Raw genomic sequence first — 20,779 nt, forward strand, 5'->3', positions numbered from 1 at the left:
TTACAGGCATCTTATTTTTTTCTGTCTTCCTACAGAATAAATCTGATTCGCTTCAGATTTGATCTGTATCTTCTAGATACCGGTACTCTTGCAAAACATAACAGCAAAATACTGGAAGTTTTTTGTTAAATATCTCCAACTATGGCTGTGTGGTGTCTTCAGATCGTCTTCTCAATTTAATAGCTTTTTAAGACATGGGTGGTGCTAAATTGCAGTGGTGTGGCAAATTTAACTGTCTCTCCTTTGAACAGGAAGTAACTGTAACTCGGACGAACATCATTAAATTAGTCTGAGTTCACATTTATTATGGATTTCTCAGTCTGAATATATAAACAGAAACATTCAGTAATGGTAAATTTCTGCTCAAATCATCTTTTCTCCATGTGCCTACTGTCAGGCCTGCTGTTTGTTGCCTGACATGCAGCCCCCAACAGGCGTGGGGTGCGAGGGCCTGCACATTTCTGCTTTCTGCTTTAATGACTGTTGTTTTTAAATTTAATTGAGAAAATAAAAGGTAACAATATCTTGAGAATGAACCCATGCAAAAATTACTTGTATTTTTTAAAAATTTGTACGTCTTGGTCTTTTATTTCTTTGGAATCAGGCATATAACCAAGTAGAACGTTTATAAACTTAAGATGTGACAGCACACTTTCAATAAAAATGGTTGAACATTATGTTACTTAGGAATTTCAGTGCTATTTTTATTGCTACAGAATTTGCTTGTTATTGAGTGTAATATTTATATTTTGACTATACCTTAAAATGGACCCATCTTTATCTATGCCTTTCCAAAAAAAGAAAATAAGTTGCTGTCGAAAATTAATATTAAAAACTAAATACTAAATAATTAAATACTATCTTTCACTTAGCATAAGTGTAGCTAGAATAGTTTTATATTGAAGTTACATAAGAAGTTATCCACTGCTACCTGTATTGAAGATGTAAAGATCTAAAATCTGGTTCTCCTTTAAGTGCCATTAACAATCTGTCCACGAGGGGGCAGCTCTGATCGCTGCTCTCTGTTGGCTGCCATGCAGACTAGGACTTACAGGAGTGTTAACTCAAAGACTCCTTCAGCCATACAGGCTTCACTCTATCACTGCTTTGCAAATGTTCAGTATACCGAGACTTTTTAAACAGTACGGTACACAAACAACAACAACAACAAAAATCTTAACTTTTGAGTTTTATTCTTGACAACTGACACTGTTTTTACATGTGGAATTATGTGCATGATGAAGTTGAAAAAGGTGCCCTTTGCGACTTAATTTGTTTCAGTAAAATCATCCGTCATAAATTTGAAAGGTACACGTGGATGAATTTAGAATCGGGAGAAAAACAGAAACCCCAAAGGCAGCCAGACAGTGTCTAATGTGTTTGCCTAGTTTTACGACAACTCATAAAAATTCAAGATCTTGTCTTGTTTTCCTGGGATGAACAGGCACGGACCCAGCTGAACCTATGCTGAAAACCTGTCCAATTCTTTCTTAAACATTTTTCATCATTTCCTCTCTACAGCTGTTCTTATTGCCCGAAACAGAACAGAGTTTGCTTGGATTTGAATAATTCTACATCACCAGTTGGTGTCCAGTGGCTGGAAGCACCTCCCACTGAGCTAGCAGATCTGACTGAATTGTTAACTGAACTGTCTCTAAGCGTGACTCTCCTCAGAAAAAAAAAAAGAATAGGAACCATGGAGCCCCAACTTGTAATTACCACATGGAGGGCAATGGGGCTCTGTCTCTCTCCATCCCCTCCAGAGCCCTTTGAAGGTACCCCTTAGGGAGTTGGCTGTAATCAGGACACATGACTCATTGATTACTCCTTTGCAGTCTTCAAGGAACACAACACAAGGACTGGACACAGCATGGGGAAGTAGGTCCCATAAGACTGTACAGAAACAGATGCAGGGTCGACAGCGCGTCTCGGGCACAAGTTGGATGCTATAAACAGTGTGATGTGCATTGTTCTTTAGGTGGTTAGCTGGTGTACTAAAGAGGCTGCTGTCTGGAGTCAGGATGAGCAACCATATGTCAGTGAACACCCCGATTTTGCACATTTTCGTTCCTACAGCAATACTTACTCGTTCCTAATACAATACTAGTATTTTTCAAGGTAAAAAGAAAATATTAGATGCATTTGCTTTAGTGTTGAAAGAGTGGATTGATGGATACATGAATTTCATGCATATTTATTCACATGTATATTAAAATGGCATTTAAAACTTGACAAGAACAATGAGTGATGGTATCATTGCAGGGTCTGATAGCCAGACTTGATAAAAAGATCTGTGATGATGCTTCATTTAGCATTATCAAAGACTTATCTGATAAATGCAACAGTCAAAGCAAGTAGACCATAAAAAAGATAATAAAAAATGCCTTTTGATGTTTCTGGGCTTACTTGCTGGACACCTGTGGGGTTGAACCCAGTGACTGCCAGTCCTATGTGAACATGAGTTGGGCTAATGGGGTCATTGCTTGTCAAAAAGCCAAATTAAAGCCTGTAGTGATGCTTTAATCAGCGTAAAGGTGTATCAATGCCTCTATATAGACACGAGCAGAAAAATCTATGTGATTGTGGCTGCTTTTGTTGTCGAATTGCTAAAACTGACTGAAAACTTTCCCACACTTGAAAAAAACTGTTGAGAGGCTGCAGTCTTTGAGTTCTCTTTGTATGAAAATGGTGTTTGGAAATAAAGCTTGGTGAATGTCTTGGTTGGATATCTCCTGTCTTCTCTGTCAATGTTGGGTGTGTTGTCCAGGCCTCTTCAGATGGCAAAACAACCAGAGGTGTGTAAAAGTGCAGGCAATCTGCACACACCCGAGTTGCTGCCTGTGACCATGCTGGAACAATCCTGCAGTGGCAGAAAAGGCATGCAGCAGAGAAAGTTCAAAAGCCACTGAAGGAATGCTGCTATAGTGGTTTGTTGGTCACATTGTGCCTTTATCTTGACAGAGATGAGTACATTTGTGCTAAAGGTGATATATTAGTTTCCCCCCATTTTTCTTTGATATTTTCAAAGTTAGCATTTCAGTGCAAGAAAAAAAGATCTTGCTCATGCTGACCATGTTTGTGTATTTGTCTGCATGTCTGAGCTTTATTTGTCTGGATTTAAAATGATTAGTATTGTATTGCGAGGCAACCATTCAGGGGCCTATAATCCCTTATTTGCCTACATTTAGCATCTTCTTGCCTTCCACCCTGTATAAAGACAGCACTTTGCCTAATCAGGGTTTTCTTTGAGGGTGGGCTGGGTGTGTTTGCAATTGACATTTGGTGCGAGGACGTGAGATGAAGAAAGCGCCTCACACCATGAGGCAGAGGCCTCACACCAAAACTCATTTCAGACATGTTGTGCTTGTGTGAAAAGAGGATCTTGTGTTTGTCTGTTGGGAGCGTCTCATTTCATCACACACTGTCTGAGGCGTGTGAAGTGTCCTGATCCGCACCCTCAAACTATTCCCTGAAATTTTGTGAATTGAGCTTGGCAGTGTTAGCATATTTGCTTCTTTTTCATTCTTTTGACAGCATAATGGGATGTAATTACATGCTGATAACCTATGTTTGAAACCTGTTATCTTTGCATTATCATGAGAATGGCACAGGTTGATTACCTTGCCGACCCTGTAATTACTTACCTGAAACAACCAGGCAACTACAGGTGTGTAACATTGATAAATACCGGTTAAAATGAAGAAAATATGTCAACAGAAAATATGTCTCCTAAATTTTTTTTTTTGCCACAGCTGTTGTTTAAAAAGATAATATTTTGAGCTTACATCTGCTCTACATTTCAGAGATTCAATCAACTTCAACCACTTGCACACTTTAAACTGTATTATGGACTCAGAGTTAGGGCAAGAATGCTGAAGTACATGATGGGAAAAACAGGCCTAGGACAATCTAATCTCCTCATTAAGCAAGAGAGTCATCCACGGATTGATGGGACTCTGCAGGGGGCCGCAGTGTCAGATTTGCTATGAGGAAACACTAGTGCACTCGGAATGTGTAGCCAGGCGAGTCTTTGAACTGATTTCTTTCTTACTCTTCATTGAACACTCTTCACTTTCCTCCTCGCCTTGGAAGCGTGCAGTGTCTCTGCCTTACTTTAGTTTTTACACTTACTGAGGCACGCTATTAAATACATAGGGGCTGGAATAGTTTGTTACCCTACTTTTCAGTTTAGTTGAACTTTTGTTAATGCTGTTAATGTATTATTGTTAATGTTGCTGTTTGATTTAATCTACTTATGCTTCAAACTAAATGAAAGGAATGTGTGAATACAATACAAAACAACATTTAGGCCTGTGAGGTACGCTAAAAAAAATCAAATACCTTCCAGCCTCTCCAATTGCATCTCCTAAATTATTCACTTATAGTGATAGGCAATCGATTGATCAATCAGTTTTCTGGTTTTGAACCTTTGTTTAGTCAGACTAAGATACATGAAATAAGTAAACTCCCACAAAAGTTTTCAACCGCATGACTGGTAAATCATCTACGTAATATGCAGGTATTACTTTGTCTTGTACTGTTGTAAGCGGCAAAGGGAATGACCCCAGGTCAACAGGCGCTGCATTTGCAAACATTTCACACACTTTTAACCAGGGTGGGATTTCCCAACACACTCTGGCAAAGAGACACTCAAGACCTTTTCAAGATTCAAGATTCAAGATGTACTTTATTCATCCCCGTAGGGAAATTGAACTGTAGTAGCAGCCTAACGTGGATTAATATAACTGTAGTAGGTTTTGTATTTACAAAGTATAAAAATAGAATAAATAAATACAAATAAGATTAGAACGTTATAAGCATATATACAGCATGTATTATAAGCATATATATATATACATAATATAATATTTACATATTATATGCATTATAAGCATATACATAAATAGAATAAAATAGAAATATAATTACAACATAAACAATAAACAATTATTGTTATTGAATGGGTTAGGATAAATTATAGAGTCTGATGGCGGACGGCAGGACTGACTTCCTGTACCGTTCCTTAGAGCAGCGAGTCTGCAGGAGTCTGTTGCTGAAGCTGCTTCTGAGTTTGTCCACTGTATTATGGAGGGGGTGGGAGGGATTGTCCATGATTGTCCCTCACCACCTTGTCCAAGTTTGCAAGTTTACAGCCAACAACAGACCCTGCCTTTTTAATGAGTTTGTTAAGTCTGTTGGCATCCTTTGCTTTAATGCCTGCTCCTCAGCACACTACAGCAAAGAAGATGGTGCTAGCCATGACAGACTGTAAACAAAGTATGTAAACAAGTGTAGCGAACACTAAGAAAATTTAAAAAAAGGATAATTAGGTGTAAGGAGCTGCTACTACTGGCTGCCGCCTGGGACAGCACCATTTTGCTTTATCTTTTATCACCAGGCATTATCTATGTATAAATACCACAGAATTGACCTGTGATAAAAGACAGTAAATGTCTGGAAATGATGAATAGAGGAGAAGGGTTGAGTTCTCATTTAGCTCAACAACAACCCACATAGATGTTTATAGTCAATTGAGGACAGTGTGTCACCACTCCACCATTATGCATGAAAGACTTTGTCTGCTGTTGGATGCTTGGTGAGCAGAACAACTGGGGAATTGGGTTCCCCTGGAATAGCTACTTCTGACTGAGATAGAAGCTATTTTAGCTGATGTCTGGCTGGAGGAGATCAAGTTGCTGTCCTTTCATTCTTAGAGCCTTCTGTAAATACAAGCCAGGTTCCTGGTGTACAAATCCCCTTTTGAAACATCTGTGATGTCCTAATCTTGAAATTTTAAGCCCTGGACTCCTGTCTACTAATGCACAGGCTGAGGAGAGTCAAATGATTAGAATTTTCTCCAGTAAGATGGAAAACACCAACTTAAATGTTGCACATAATTGCATCCCGAATCAGTTTTCTTCCTCTGTCCTTGTGTGTTCTTCCGCTGAAGTCTTCACTGCTGCCATTGTGGATTCCAGCATCCCTTGTTTCACTACAGCATTACCCGGGATGCTTGGTAAACACAGGAAACACAAACCCTCAAAACACATCCCTTCTGTGTTTGGAGGACTGCCATGACAACACACAGTGGACTCCTAGAGAGATGTAGTGTTTGTGAGGTGGATCCCTACTAGGATATGCCCGAGTCCTGCCCTTCTGACCAAGAGCATGTAGCTGTAGCCTATAAACTGTCTGTCACACTGGAAAAACTGAGGAGCTTCTCACTGCAAGAACATAGAGTTTTTTGAGGACAGGAATTTGTTCTTGGCTCTCCCAGCAAGCCTAATTTAGCAGGAATGTCTGGATAAAAATCTCAACGAAAAGTAAACACTCTAATCTGCTCCATGAATCCTGACTCTGCGGTCTACAGATAGAGCTTTCATAGCTGCTCTCTGGGCTTTTAACACAGCATACCTACTGTGGCCTTTAGGTTGCGTGGCTGAGCATTTCCAGACAACCAGAACCGCTCTCTCTCTCTCTCTCTCTCTCAACAGAATCAACTGTCAAGGCTAATCTATGCTGCAAGCACAGGTCATCTGGACTCCAGATCCACACGTTGAGCCAGCATCAAAGCTGGCCTTGATAGTTTCTACCTCATCATTCTTTATTCTTTTTTTTTTCTGCCTTTGACTCAAATCACACAAGTGATGGCAGAGGCGGAAATCTCCATCCTGCAGAGGATGTCGTTACTGTTACTCATCTCCACGCTGGAGTATTTTCTGTATAGAGCAATGGAAATCGATGTGCATCAATTCAACCTGAGAATTCCCAGCTGTGATCAAAAGAATAGATCTGTTAAGGAGCCACAGTGGTGTGAGATGGTACACTAAGGAACTTGAATATTGGCAAGGAGCCTGACATGAGCCACACAGGCATTTGTCATTTTTTTTGACTACATAATCCTCCCTCAGGTGAAATTGTAGGGAATTCTCACGGAAGACACAGCTAATTGCTGTTTTGACCTAAAACACCATACTATCAAAGCATTATAGAACCACAAGTTATAATTGTCGGAAATCAGCATTTAAGCTGCAAAAGTACCATTCTGTTAGCTAAATATCTGTGCAAATATGTGCTGTTTTGCTGCGAAGACATTTTGCGAAGACTTTTTGCTTTATTTCTGAATAGCATGTGTAGAGGTGAGAGGTGTCTATATTTAGCCTCTGAATCAAGCTGTTAACATCTATGAACTGAGAAAAGAGTGACTGTCACAACAAACTGAGCATGTGGTCTACTTATGTGAAGGTTTCAAGACCCTTTGTTGTTAAAACTTGGACTCTTGGGATAAAGCCTCAATCTCATCTTCTCATCAGCAGTATCAAATTTTCTGTCTTCGTGAAACTCATCTGTTTTTGTTTTAACTTTCCAGTATCAAAAGACGAAGTACCTAAGTTGCAGTTGATTTCTTTTAATCTTCTCTCCTTCATGTGCAAATCCTTCCACAAACCACCCCTAAGGTGTCACCCTTGGTTGTCCTGTTCAAAGAAACCCCAGGGTCAAACCTACCAGGTCAACCGCTCAGAGAGCAACAGATTCTACCCCCAAACTCACCCCCTTCCCTCTAAAAACACGCCAAGCCTGAGAGAGACTGTCATCCTTCCTAACGCTGCAGGACCGCAGTGATTTACTGCCTCAGTACACAGCCCTTATAAACATTTCATCCACATGTCATCATCCAGGCCTCCGGGGGCGACTTTAAAAGAGCTGTGGTCTGCAATTCAAAAATCCATCCACTCCACACCTTTTAACATGACTAAACATTACCCATGCTGTGTTAATAATGGGATTTCTTCATCGTTGTCACCAGAATGTGGCTTAAATACTCCTCTTGTTTTATCTTGAAGCACATTCACTGTCAGGTGTGAATGTTTATCTTAACAGCCATAAAGGGAAGTTCAGCTGCCACCCTTTTAACATATTTATGTCAGGAAGGTGTGGTGCAAACACCCAGCAGCAGATAAAGGAAGACATGCCATATGTTGCCAGTAAAAACACTCTGTCCATCCTTTTGAAATAATGAAACAACACAATTTGCATTTATTACCAAGCATTTCTCGTACCCCTGTTCACAACAACAACCATTCTGGAGGGCTTCTCCTTTAACTTTCTCTAATACCCCGGTACAAAAGGTTAAATGAAGCCCTCCCCCATCAGCTGCTTTGTGTCATGTTTCAAAGAGCCATTCATCAGTATAATCTACACAGATGACATTACCCTGCATCATTTCAAAATTTTACCCCTTTCAGCTTCGAATCATTATGTTTCTCATGACTCTAAACATATTTTATTGGAAAAAATAGCTTTATAGAAATTATGGTAATGTTTTGGCTAACATTTTGGAACATTATGCCAACAAGTGTTCAGCAATATATTGGGTCAGCTCAGTGTTGACATGCAGTTATTTCCTAATACCAGGAAACTCTAAAAGATCAAAAATGCTTAAGCGTGATATTCCTGATAATATACAGCAGCATTATTTGTGTGAGTGTAATGACCGGATTATATTGATACGCAGCAGCGGATAAAGATCTTTTCTGTCGGTATACCTCACAAGTCACTTCAGACTGATAAATCCATTTTGAAAATTGCAATCAATGACATCTGAAAATCTGTTTTTGTTAACCTATAATGAAGACAACGGTAATCCTGCTTTTACCGAATGCCTTTAAAAATGGTTGACAGCTGCCTGAACCTGTCTTTGTCTCATCATCCTGTATGTGCAGTGGCTTAATACCGCAATGTGGATCAGTCTGTTCTCTGCATGACCTCCTGACCTGTAGCAGAGAGAGGGGCTGGCTGTCCATTCCAAAGATGAGACCTCAGGGTGCTTTGCTGTGCATTAGTGGAGGTGGCTGAAATTACATGCATTTACTCATCAGTTACCCCCCCCTTCCCATGGACACACACACACACACACACACACACACACACACACACACACACAGCGCATGTTGATAAAAGAAACCCTTATTATTTTTTTTATTTTTTCCAAACTTCTCACTGTTGGATGGTTTCTACTGTAGCTGTGAGCTGGGACTTGTCTAACAATACCTGTGAGACAGAGGCCAACCACTGACCCAGAGGAAATCCTAAGGTTAGCCTCATAACGAGCAAACAGTAATTGCACACTCTTTTGGAAAGATATAAAAATGAATGTTTGGGCCAGTAGGTAATGTTTTGCCATTTTCATATAAGTGCTTTAACAGTGATAAGGGCCATACAACTGTAAGCTGAGAATGATTTTGTGTTGAGAAAATTAATAGAATTTTGACTCTAGAATGGTCCCAGCTGAGTCTATGCTAAAAAAAGGAAAACAGGGACAATGTTTTACAGAAGACATTTTTATAAGGTGTTAAACTAGTCCATCAGGCATGGAGCTATATGGAGCTGCTGCTTTCAAGTGGTCATTGTGACCACTCACCTAAAGAGTTTATGGCATCTCAGGCAAAGTGCAGACACACATGAAGGACAGACAAATGGTGAGGGGTGCCTTGAGTGGTGGTGGTTTCAAAACAAAGCTGATGTGCTTCCGTGGTGAAAGCTTTTAATAGAAATAAACGGTATACACATGAAGGTTCACTTTTTAGGAAGCAATAAATATACTGAAGAGCCACAAGGGAATGAGCATGATGGCGGGTGAGGGACTTGTTAATGACCATATGGGAGCAGCAGGATGGGAGGGAGGTACCTGTGAGGTCCCATGTTCTCCTGATCTTATCAGGGGCCCTGACCAAGAGGAGGACCAGCTGTCACTCTCTCCGCTCTTTTGATATCCTCACCACTTCAGCGTCAAGGCTTGTTTTTGTTCATAATGAGGATTGGTGGCTTTGTTGGTGAGCCAGTTGACAAACCCCACAGTGGAAGCAAGATAAAGCAACACAGTCACAGCTCTCCAAGGATATGTGGGGGCCAGAGCAGCTCAGTTTAGCTCTTTAGAGCCTGAGGCTTGACAAAAGAGATGCAGACTGGGGAATGGAAGCAGGACATCCTGCTCATAAAACAGTCAGGATGTCCTCACAGAGATACTGACACTGTTAAGAAGGGAAACATTGTTCATTCATCTGAAACTTGTCTATAAATGCACTTGCCCACCATGAGTTGATGTGTTCTTTAGGAAAGGTAAACCCTGGACACAAACCCCCTAAGATAAACAGGTGAATTTGCAGCCATTAAATTTGCCTCCCGAAGCGTGAGCATTTGCTTTAACAAATGACATGATTGAAGATCTTTGGCGTCCAAGTAGCACTCATGTGTTCCACTGAAATAGGAGCAAACAAATTAATATGGATAATTACTAGGTTGAAAATCTTTTCCTTGGTGCTTGAATGTGAGTGCTGTTTTCTAATTAACCTTATCTTGGCATGCACTAAAAGCTATGTCAATCTAACATCATAGCAGAGATTTTTATGGTAATGAACTTTAAAGGACTCAGAATAATGAGGTTATTATAGAATTGATTCCTAGTCCTGAGAGAAAGGGAAACTCATTTGGATTGGCCCTGGCACCCTAGTTGAGTTTTTGAGGTTGAGGTTTTGTGTAAAATATTTTTGCATTGTCATGAAATAAAGTTTTGAGCATGTCCCCGAGGCTCAAGGTTAAAGTTCAACCATTAGTGTGATTTATGTCCAGTTTTCTGCAAGATAAAATGCATTTCAAGTCTCTGTGATTTGTGACTCTCTGGAAAGTAATGTTTCAAGGCAAATTTCAAAAGGACACTTGTTCTTTAGAAAGCAACATCCCTGATGCATACAAATATATGAAAAGTGCATATTATATATATTTTAAGATATAAAGGGCATATTAATGTTCAGTAATATGTCCCTAAATGTTACCTGGTTCACTTCAAACAAGTCACTGAAGTCAGACTCAAAAGCTGGAGCCCAAAGATTTTCTGGACTACACAGAGATTTCTCTGTCTCTTACAATTGCTTAGCAGGAGCGAACCCACTCACAATGCCCTCTGTTGTAATGAGAGTGTGTGCTTTCTATACGCGGCGAACTTTTGAACCACCTCTTGACCACAGCTTGAAGTGAGCTGAGACAATGGTTAGTAAACATACTGCAGTGAATGAAGGGATTAGGCATTAAATGGCAGGATGTTCTTAAAGAGAAGCAGGTGGTGGTTGAGGAAGAAGCAGTTAAGCCCTTGCAGGAGAATAACGTCATGCACTTCCCAGTGTTATTTCCCCTTCATCTTGCTCTCTTCATCTTCATGCTCTGGTTCTGTTGCTCTCCATCTTCCATGGTTGTCTCTAATCGCTGATCATCATTCTCAGTTTCCTCAATTTCTGTCCTCTGATCTCCTCCTTCCCTATCTCCATTGTCTTTTTCTGAGCAACCAGAGAAGCCTGCTTCTTAACTGCAGGCCTCAGACAATTGACATTCATGAGGTTGGACATTCCGGTACAGCCCCATTCATATGTACAGTGAGCAAAGGGACAAAAGCCACCTCACACACCATGGAGCCCTTCCCCCACGTGCTAGGGGTTAGAGAGGAGCAGTTTCCTTGATTTACTGCGGAATGATTGCTGGCCTCAAATGATAGTACAGGTTGCAATTAACTAATTATTTTTATGCCAGCATTTATTTTGATTTAATGTGATAACAAATCTTCCATTAGAGACTGAATTTCTATTGAATTCAGATCAAATTGGTGAAATGAGAATTCACATGACAGTAATGTTACATTACAGCACAATTTCCAGTAAACTGTGTGTGACTTAGATTTCCATATCAAACTTGTGTACGCTGACTATATGAATTAGCTATGTTGCAATTTGTGCTGGCACAAATCAGGCTTTTTGGCTTTGCCTTAGAAACACTTGTTGAAAACCTCACACTGTGAATGATGAATGTGACAGATTTCGCATGTGGTTCACAAACATTCAACTGTCTTCAGAAGAGAAAAAGCACATTTCTGGATAAGAGGGAAACTTTGAATTTCATCATGCATGTGCAAACACATTATAATGACTCTAACTTCACATGTTTTCATAAGCAGTTCTGATTCATGGCCAGTTGTTAAAAAGTCAAACTAAACATAATCCTTGTTGCTTCATGGGACCTTTGTTTCCAAAAGTGTATTATGCGCAGGAGTGGAAAATTTCTCTCATCAGGGTGGTAATAAGCTTCTAAGCCCCTCTTGTCATCTGCAATTTATAGTGAACAATAGAGGTTTACATGTAAAAGGTACCGTCCCAAACATGTAAAGTAACACGGCACAAATGAAAGCAACCCTTATTTTAGCTGGACAGAAAAACTGTGACTATGAGAAGCCAGAAAAGACAAAGACCTTTAAGAAAAAAGCTTTGATAAAACATGGACAGCTTGATAGGGTATTAGGTGTGTTAAAAATGGAGACAGGGAGGGGCCATTTTTTCAGATTATCTCATGCACAGAAGAAGTGTGCCCTTCCTCCAACTCTGATATAATGTGAACCAGCCAAGTTTAATGAGCAGCTGCCTCTTGTGCACCTTTGTCTGCAATTACTCCATTTTGTCTGCAGTATGTCTATTGTACATCATCTATCCCTAATGTTTGATTTTTATTTTTTGGGGGGAAGTGATGAAAACAATCATGGAAGAAAGAAAAATGGTGATCTGAATTGTAATAAGATCACTACTGCAAAGAGCTTAGCGGTGTACGTTTACCTCTCTATGTTGGTATTCAGCTGCACTAGTACTCAGAGTAGTTTGTCATTGCACCACCACATATTTATATCTCCCTGGATATTAACGATGTCCTACTGCAGTCTGATTTATAAGGAGATTTCCCGTGAGTCATATTAAAGTATTTTTATTTTTCCTGGCTAATATAGCCTCAGCAACTTTCATGGTTAGGTAGAGCAAACAGTATCATTTCAGATTTTCTGCTGCACATGTGAAAAAGTCATCAGGTTTGTCTTGATCAGCAGCTGTGGTGTGTCAGCTGAGACACGTAGGATCTTGATTAGATGAGACTGTTTGCTCATGTGTTCTCCTGTAATGTAATGAGGTCCCTCAAGTCCTTCAGCATGACCTGACAGAAAACCACAGGGAATATTTCACATGGCTCCTCTGCACTCTGCTTTATTTTCTATAAATTAAACTTACTTTACAGATTCACCTGTACAGCTGTAGCTCAGATTCTCTATTCCCCTGACAAATTATAAGAAAAGAGCCATAAACAGTCAAATACATTTTACAACATTGAGCATATAAAAGGGAAGCCCACAGAAAGGTACAAATCCACCCCTGACCTCTCTATTGTGGGTAGATCTGCCCTCAGTGATGAGGCAGCACATCAGCAGGAAATGTTGACATGGCGTGCAAGGTCAAGCCGGTGCAGTCTGACTATAGTCAACATCAAAGGCATGTCTAGTAGTGGTCATGCTCACTGAGATGCATTGAAAACAGCATTGCTAATCCGAATGACTACTCGCTCTGGCTCTTTGCGAAGAGGACAGAGAGTTGGATGTATAAATCCCACAAAACTGATTTAACTGTTTCAGCTTGCTAAATTTAAAATGCTGTATTTTATCCCAATTAAGAGTTCTGCCCTTTAGACCCATGTAATGCCTTTGGTGGCAGACATTACTGTTAAAGGAGAAAAATACGCCTAAACCAATGATCCACAATTCTTAAACCTGAAGTCTCCACACAGAGATTAAATCAGCGGGGTTGACAACTTCAAAGAAATTTTGATGATTTTTTTTTTCTCAGCTCCATAAGCCTCTTAACTAGTAACTCTTTAAGAACATGTAGCTTCCTAATGGGAGAAAATATTAGTGTTGATGGTTGATTACTGCAACCTTTTGCTCACCCCATTCCTCAAAAATTACAGGAAATATATCAAAGCAGCATTTTGGCAGTGAGACTATTATACAATTCAGTGCAGTTGCCCACTGTCTAATCTCATGACAGCTCATAAATGAGGAACCTGTTATCATCTGTCATTCCTTTTAAATCCCATTTGCCCCTTTGCCATATACACTGACTGTTAAGAAACTTTAAACCTCTCCTCAGAAACCTGAACCTACATAACTGCTGTCTGTTTGTGAAATTGTAGTAGCGTGACTACAATTGTGTGTGCTTTATTGGCTTGGCACAGGCGTGTTTACTTCAATTTAAATGACAAAATCAGATAAGTGCTCCCTTTAATTAAACACTGCTGTCTGGACCTTTTGTAGGAGCTGCAACTTATTAAACCTACAGCTGGACAGGAAACCAGATAAGGAGCTGTGAGCACTATCTTTGCTAACTTAACCAGCCGTAGTCGGACATTTTTAAGCATTTGCAATCAGAAATGTGAGAAGACAGATTTTTATTTCTTCAGAACATGTAGTTAGATCACAAAAATGTCTATAAAATGCTCAATTGTTGCCACATGCTGATATACAATAAAAACACAAGTATTTACAAAGTAAGTGTAATGACCGAGTCATACATATCTTTTTCCAATGACCTAATTTGTTAAATATCAGGTTTAACAAATGGTACCAATTGAAACATATTTTTAACAAAGGTTATCAGTACACATAAGCATTTGGGTTGAATTGCTGTGTCTGTGATGATTAGGGTTTTTGTGGTGAAGGACCAGGTGAGGTCATTCAGAAACGGTTCCCCCAGCCCTCTGTGTTTTCTCAACAGTTCTCATCTTGCCTGGGGATCTGCTGCTAAACCAGGGTCATGACCTTCAGGGAGGCTGGCTGGAAACGGCGAATCTTCTTCTTCAGGGCTCGGGAAGCTTTGATGCGACACGCTGATGGCTCAGGGCGTGGGAGCTGCTGCAGTCCTGCAGCAGTGGGGCCAAGAGAGTCTTCGGCCCATACCAGATCTCTTTCTTCCCCTTGATTGTCTACCTGGTAATCCTCATCCAGTGAAAGGCTGCTGTCGGAATCCGAAAAAGACAGGAAGCTCTGACTGGACTCGCTATCTCCAAAGCGGTTAGTGGTATTATCACTCATTTCCCCCTCACTGCTTTCGGCGATGGTAGAGTGAAACAACGAGGCACATTCAGCCGAATACTCTGACTCACATCTGGGTGGGTAGTGCCTAGACATGTGGAAGGGTGATGGGGGGTATCTGGCATTTAGATTGTGGAGAAAAGAATGGAGAGACACGGGGGTTTGGAAAGAGCCTGGAGGGCCCATCCACTGGCCTGACCTGGCATTCATGTGGACCATTTGCATGCTTCCTTGTGCCTGAGGACCTTTTGACCTGTAATGCTGAGAGCACGAAACGTGGAACATCTCAACATCTGAACTTCCCTGCTTCTTCTTCCTCTGTTCTAATGGCTGTTCATAGTCAAGGCTCAGAATCCTGCGGTTTTTGCTGGATTTGGTCACAACGGGTGTGGGATGTGTTTTAGGGGGGACCTTGTGTGTGTACATGAGTCCTGGGCTAGAATGGCTGGATTCTGAACCCGAACCCTGTGTTTGCTCCTCTGCATAACATGTGGTGAATTTTTTGGTCACCTTTCCTTTGCCAGCTCTTCTCTGCTCCCCTTTGGATCCACCACTGGCCTCTCTGGCTTTTTCCCCAGAGGAATAACCATGCTGCTGCCTCACTGCACGGGGCTTCTCGTTGCTTTTTCTTCTCAATTTCACAGCTTTAGTTTTATGATCTGCCTGTCTCACTTTGACCCTGTGGGATCCAGCAGGCACAAACTCAGCATGGACAAAATCAGGGGATGTGATATGACCAACCTTACCCTCCAAACACTGGCTCTCCTTTGTACTTGAACTGTGACCCATTACTATTTTTTGCCTTGGACCACTCCTGGTTTGTAGTCTTGACTCTGGTTTATCCACACATTTATTCTCTGAATTGTTTTTCACAACAAGAGGGAATTCTCCTTTAGAATTATCTTTCTTCCTCATGGATGAAATGGTAGACTCCTCAGTGGTGCAGTCCCTTGACCTGGCAGGATAGGAGTACCGGAACGAGGTATCTGGGACTTTCACTGGCTGTTTTACGTTTGCGTTATCAGCTCTCTCTTGACTGGAGTATGTCATGCAGTTTCTCTTCTGGCTATTATCTAGCGAGCTGCTTGTAGTCTGGACTGAATGAGGCTGCACCACAGATTTGTCTCTCTGTGGGACTTCAGGGACTACAGTCACAACCTTCGCCAGGTTTCTCTGACATTCACTGTGTGTCTGCACATCTTCTGGGCCTGTATCAGTCTTCACTTTGTTGAAACTACGTACAAGAAGCCTGTCAATGTAAGTCTGGGTCATAGTTTCATAACCCATTTGGGCTTTTTGAAGAGTGTCTGAACTGTTTGTTGGGGGTCCTTGGCCCTCTAGGAGTCCGGGTATGGTTGGCTCACCCCCAACAGAAAAGATTGGGCTTTGGAGAGCCACAGCATGCAGAGGGCTGGGGTAGGGGTACACTTCAGCCCCAGTGCGGGACACCAGGTTGCTCTGGAATTTGGGGTCCACTGTGGAGCTCTTCAATTTTGGGCACATTAATGGTTTCCTTTGATCCACAAACATAAAGTAGCCCAGCCCCTGAGTCAACATTGCATCAAGATCACCTAATAGGCAGATAAGAAATAGTGATTAATTTTTATTAATTTCATTGATAGGTGACTTGATATGATGTGGTATGTTATTGGTTTACCAGTTGACACAGGCCTTGGCCGTTTCTGTTCAGCGTTTACTCGGATCCTGCTGCTGCCCAGGTGGAGGCCTACAGCTCGTGGTGGGTGGGGCTGGGTAGTGCTTTCATCAGCAGAACGCTGGTGGCATACATCTACTTGTGCCGGAGGGTTAATGTGTGAATTAGCAGGAGTAGATGGGTGTAGAAGGCTTGTCTGGGAGGATGACAGACACTCACTGTACACAGACACGCAGGAGTTTGACAAAGAGCAGGAGCCACCATCGCTCAGCTCATAGAAACCTGGAGAGAGCAGGAACAGTGAGCACATTAATATAGTTTTTTTTAGGATTTAGGCATCAGTTGATAGTGCCTCGAGTGAGTATTTTTTACTTTCTATCAAACTGTAGGGGTTTGCTTGAGTGTGTGAATACACACCTGAGCTTGGCCTGCTGTCACTCTCCATCTGGTCTGTGGAGACCTTGTTCACGTCTAGCTTTAACTCGTTGATCTGTTGATCCAGCTGTTGCAAATGTGTCTTCAGGCCCACATCCTGTTTTCGAAGACGAGACTGTAAAAAAAGAAAAAAGGATTAAGACTTATTACTCCCCGTTGAAAGTCCATGTGGATTATCTTAAAAATCTTTTTTCCACACTCATCAAAGCATCAAATTATGAGGAAAATTAGCCAGAACACAGAGTCAATCTAACGACTGCAAGTGGTGGATTATAAGACTAACCACGACCTGTTGTCCAGATAAAAGATACTCTAATGTACAGCCATCAGCAAAACAAAAGTGCCTCAGCTGTGGCTGATGATTAACCTCAGCAGGACATGGATGGGGCATGGAAGAATCAGCAGTGGGTAACTCATTTCTCCCCCACAGCGTAGAACTGGCCATTGTATAAACTAGTAGAGGAGTAAATGTCGGAGGGGGGGTGGGGGTTTGGGATGAAATGCTATTTACTTTGCCGTCAGGCCAAGATATTTCCAGTCACTGTAAAAAAAGAAACCCATTAGGAATAACTGCTTCTGTTCAATTAGCACATTTGTATTACATCTACAAAGCAAATGTTGATTTTAAAGATCTGTGCTTGGTCTGCTGTGGATCTGTTTTGCACAAATTTAAATCATATTGTCCCTCTTCCATACAATAAGTGCTTTGACACTGCTGCATACAGTTCTAATAAAACTCTAGGACCTAGCACCTTAATCCCTGTGAACAAGCAGCCTACATGGAAAAACCCAATAATAATAATAATAATAATAATAATAATAATAATAATAATAAAAACCTAGGGCATTCAGTTGTCTCTAGAGGTCATAAGCCTCATGTGTCAGATACCTTCACAAGACCCTTCTAAAAGAATTCTGGCATTAATAGTTAATGATTGAGGTTTCCCTCCCCTACAGGCAACACATGCACGGTGTACACGCACGTACAGAGAACTCTGGGTCTTGCAGTCAACCTTGATTTATGACACCTATCCTACTTCCTACCCCCAGCTGTGATCATGAAAGTGTCTGGTGAAAATCGAAGAGGGAATGAGCATCAGCTGATAAAAAATCCAACAACAAATAAACAAGCAAAAAAAAAAAAGAACAAAAACAAATCAAATTAGAAATTAGAAGGCGTGAGTGTTGCTGTATCTTCAAATTACTGTTTGCGCTTCATAGACGAAGTTCGAATTTCTCACGATCATTTATTATTGAAATTGAAATTCATAACTGTCCTACCAGCTGTTGCTTCAGGGCTGTCAGCGTGGCCCCCAGTCGCTGTTCTTTAACCCTCATTATGTTGGGATCCTCCGTACCTGCCTGGACAGAGGAGACGGGCTCCTCTCGGTCGACCCTCAGCGCCCAGCTCACCATGTCGCTCTGCCTGTCCTTCAGCAAATGCAGCTCCTGCAACCCGGCCAGAGCAGCCTGCAGCCTCTCCCCGACCCTGCTGCGATCCACTCCAGCAAGAGCAGCACTCATCCCCGCACAAGAACCCTTCCTGCTCAGCATGCTGCAGAGGAGCCTCGATTCGTACATGCACAACAACCCAAATGCGCTCGGTGAAATGATCCACAGGACACACAGTCTTGCTGCTGCGTCTATTGCTGATTTTAAACTACCTGTTAGAATAAACCAACAACAAGCGACGCAGAGAAGCTCAGCTCCTCCCACATCTACAAATGTCCCTCCTTCCTATTGGCTGGTGCACCGCGCTGTAATTAACATCTGGTTTTTATTCTTCCTGTGGAGCTGCCCAGACATGTATGAAGTTCATCTGCATAATTCCCAAGATAGGCATATATGACGATGCTATTAACAATATTGTATTCTGTATCCAACGTTCTTTTGTGTGTTTGGAAACGCTCAAGTAAGTAATAGAAGAGGACAATTGGAAAATAACAGGTATGTCGTAAACTTTACAAACCAAAACACAGTATTGCCTATAAATTAACAGCTTAAAGATGTATAACACAAAGACTCAACATTCAGGTGAATCTACGCGCAAAACTCGCACCTATACATATTTACCTAGGGACATTTTAAAAATTAACATGCAAAGGCAGTATTAATTACTTGAATGTTTTTCCAGTATAATGTTAAAATGTAGGCTAATTATTAGCATAAGAATAAAATAGAACGTTGGGGAAAAATGAATGAATAAAATGCAGCAGAAAAAGAGTGTCTATCTATGGCAACCAATGATAGTTAGATGCCTCCCTCTGATGGTCGTAACGAATACAGCAGCTTTAGGGCATTTCAGGGTCCTGCCTAGCCGCTTGTGTGTCATACCAAGTTACCATTTCTAAAGGCTCGCAATAGTTAACGAATAGCCAGGTACATTTGAAACTGTGGATAAAAGAAATGCACTAGAAAAAAAATGTATTGTTACTGTCTCCCACAATACTTGTTGAATCAGAATGAGAACATCTTCATACAGACAGACAGACAAGAAAAAAAGATACTGAATAGTATTTTAAACGTAGGAAACATTCACACAACAATGAACCATCCAACCCACATATAACACTTGCAAAACTCATATAAGTCCTGTTTTTAAGCCCTTTTGTCCAAGAGTAGAAGTATCAACAGCAGATGATGTCAGGAGTGCTTTCCTCTCGAATGACAGCACACACACACACACACACACACACACACACACACACACACACACACACACACACACACACACACACACACACACACACAGCATTGTAATTGAAACCCATCCTTTCATCTTGCTCACTCAGTCGATTTGTTCTGCCTGCTCCCCCACTATTAAAGGCATGTAAGCTGGTGCAGTTTTCAGTCAGCCTTGACCAGGGAAGTGACTCAGGATCTGCTTTTGATCCCCCAAGTATGGATTAAAAGAAGATACCAAATTGCACAATCAAGAGATCAATAAAGTGTCCACTTTCTGCTCCTGCTATCTGGAGAGTCAATTTGAAGCTGACCTTTCAATATGCTGTTCGGGCAGAGGTTAGGGTTAATGTCAGAGTTAGGCTAAGTTTTAGAGTTAGGGTTAATGTTCAGGTTAAAGTTAGGTTAGGTTAGGGTTAGGCTTAATTCAGGTTAATGTTAGGGTTAGGGATAACGTCCAGCTTCTGTGGCTGGACTATAAGAGGCAGCTTGAGTTGGACGGGATGGAGGAGTGCAGCAGCAGCAAGTGCATGATTGAGGGGCTGAAGCAGGTGCCTGCTACAGGCCTGGTATCAGCACAGCTCCAGAGGAAGAGGGAAAGGGAGAGAGGGTGGCAGGCTGCATCACGATGATGTGTGGGCAGGGTTGCTGATGAGTGGGTAGGGGCGGAATGCTGGCGGTTAGCGCTTGGTCTAGAAAAATGTTTCGGGTTTGGAAAGAGCAGAGTGATATAGCAACTCAGAGTCTCTCGCTACACACTAGACAATGGTAAGCCACAGACGCATTATAGCCCCCAGTCCACTTCCCACTTGCCAGCATGGGCCATATTAGAAGAGAAGAGAATAGGGTATTAGAAAGAAGGGGAGATGTGTGTGTGTGTGTGTGTGTGTGTGGTGTGTGTGTGTGTGGGGGGGGGGGGGGGGGGGGGGTAGGAAAAGGGGTGGGGTTAGGCTTTGGAAAAGGGGAGGGGTTAGGGCTAGGAAAGGTGTGGGGTTAGGAAAAGCATAGGGGTAGGGTTAGGAAAGGGTTAAGGTTAGGGGTTGATGAGTAATAAAGGAGAATAG

At 41.5% G+C, this 20,779-nt stretch overlaps 1 protein-coding gene across 1 annotated transcript; it reads right to left on the reverse strand.

Annotated features, from left to right (window-relative positions):
- Positions 1–14,284: 14,284 nt before the first annotated feature.
- On the reverse strand, positions 14,285–18,735 carry dact2 (dishevelled-binding antagonist of beta-catenin 2). The gene is made up of 4 exons (XM_057047672.1): positions 18,315–18,735; positions 17,016–17,148; positions 16,602–16,880; positions 14,285–16,515 (listed from the first exon to the last, which is right to left on the reverse strand). The coding sequence occupies exons 1-4, from the start codon at positions 18,612–18,614 to the stop codon at positions 14,654–14,656; spliced, it is 2,574 nt and encodes an 857-aa protein (XP_056903652.1). The 5' UTR covers positions 18,615–18,735; the 3' UTR covers positions 14,285–14,653.
- Between the last annotated feature and the right edge of the window lie 2,044 nt (positions 18,736–20,779).

The sequence above is a fragment of the Takifugu flavidus genome, chromosome 11, assembly GCF_003711565.1.
Source record: "Takifugu flavidus isolate HTHZ2018 chromosome 11, ASM371156v2, whole genome shotgun sequence".
NCBI lineage: Eukaryota > Metazoa > Chordata > Actinopteri > Tetraodontiformes > Tetraodontidae > Takifugu > Takifugu flavidus.

What these genes read in the sequence shown, in the direction of transcription:
- dact2 (XM_057047672.1), bottom strand. Translation starts at nt 18,614, where the DNA reads ATGTACGAATCGAGGCTCCTCTGCAGCATGCTGAGCAGGAAGGGTTCT. An exon ending in TGACAGCAGGCCAAGCTCAG is followed by an intron (nt 16,881 to 17,015) that starts GTGTGTATTCAC and finishes TGCTCTCTCCAG; the next exon opens with GTTTCTATGAGCTGAGCGAT. An exon ending in GCCAAGGCCTGTGTCAACTG is followed by an intron (nt 16,516 to 16,601) that starts GTAAACCAATAA and finishes TCTGCCTATTAG; the next exon opens with GTGATCTTGATGCAATGTTG.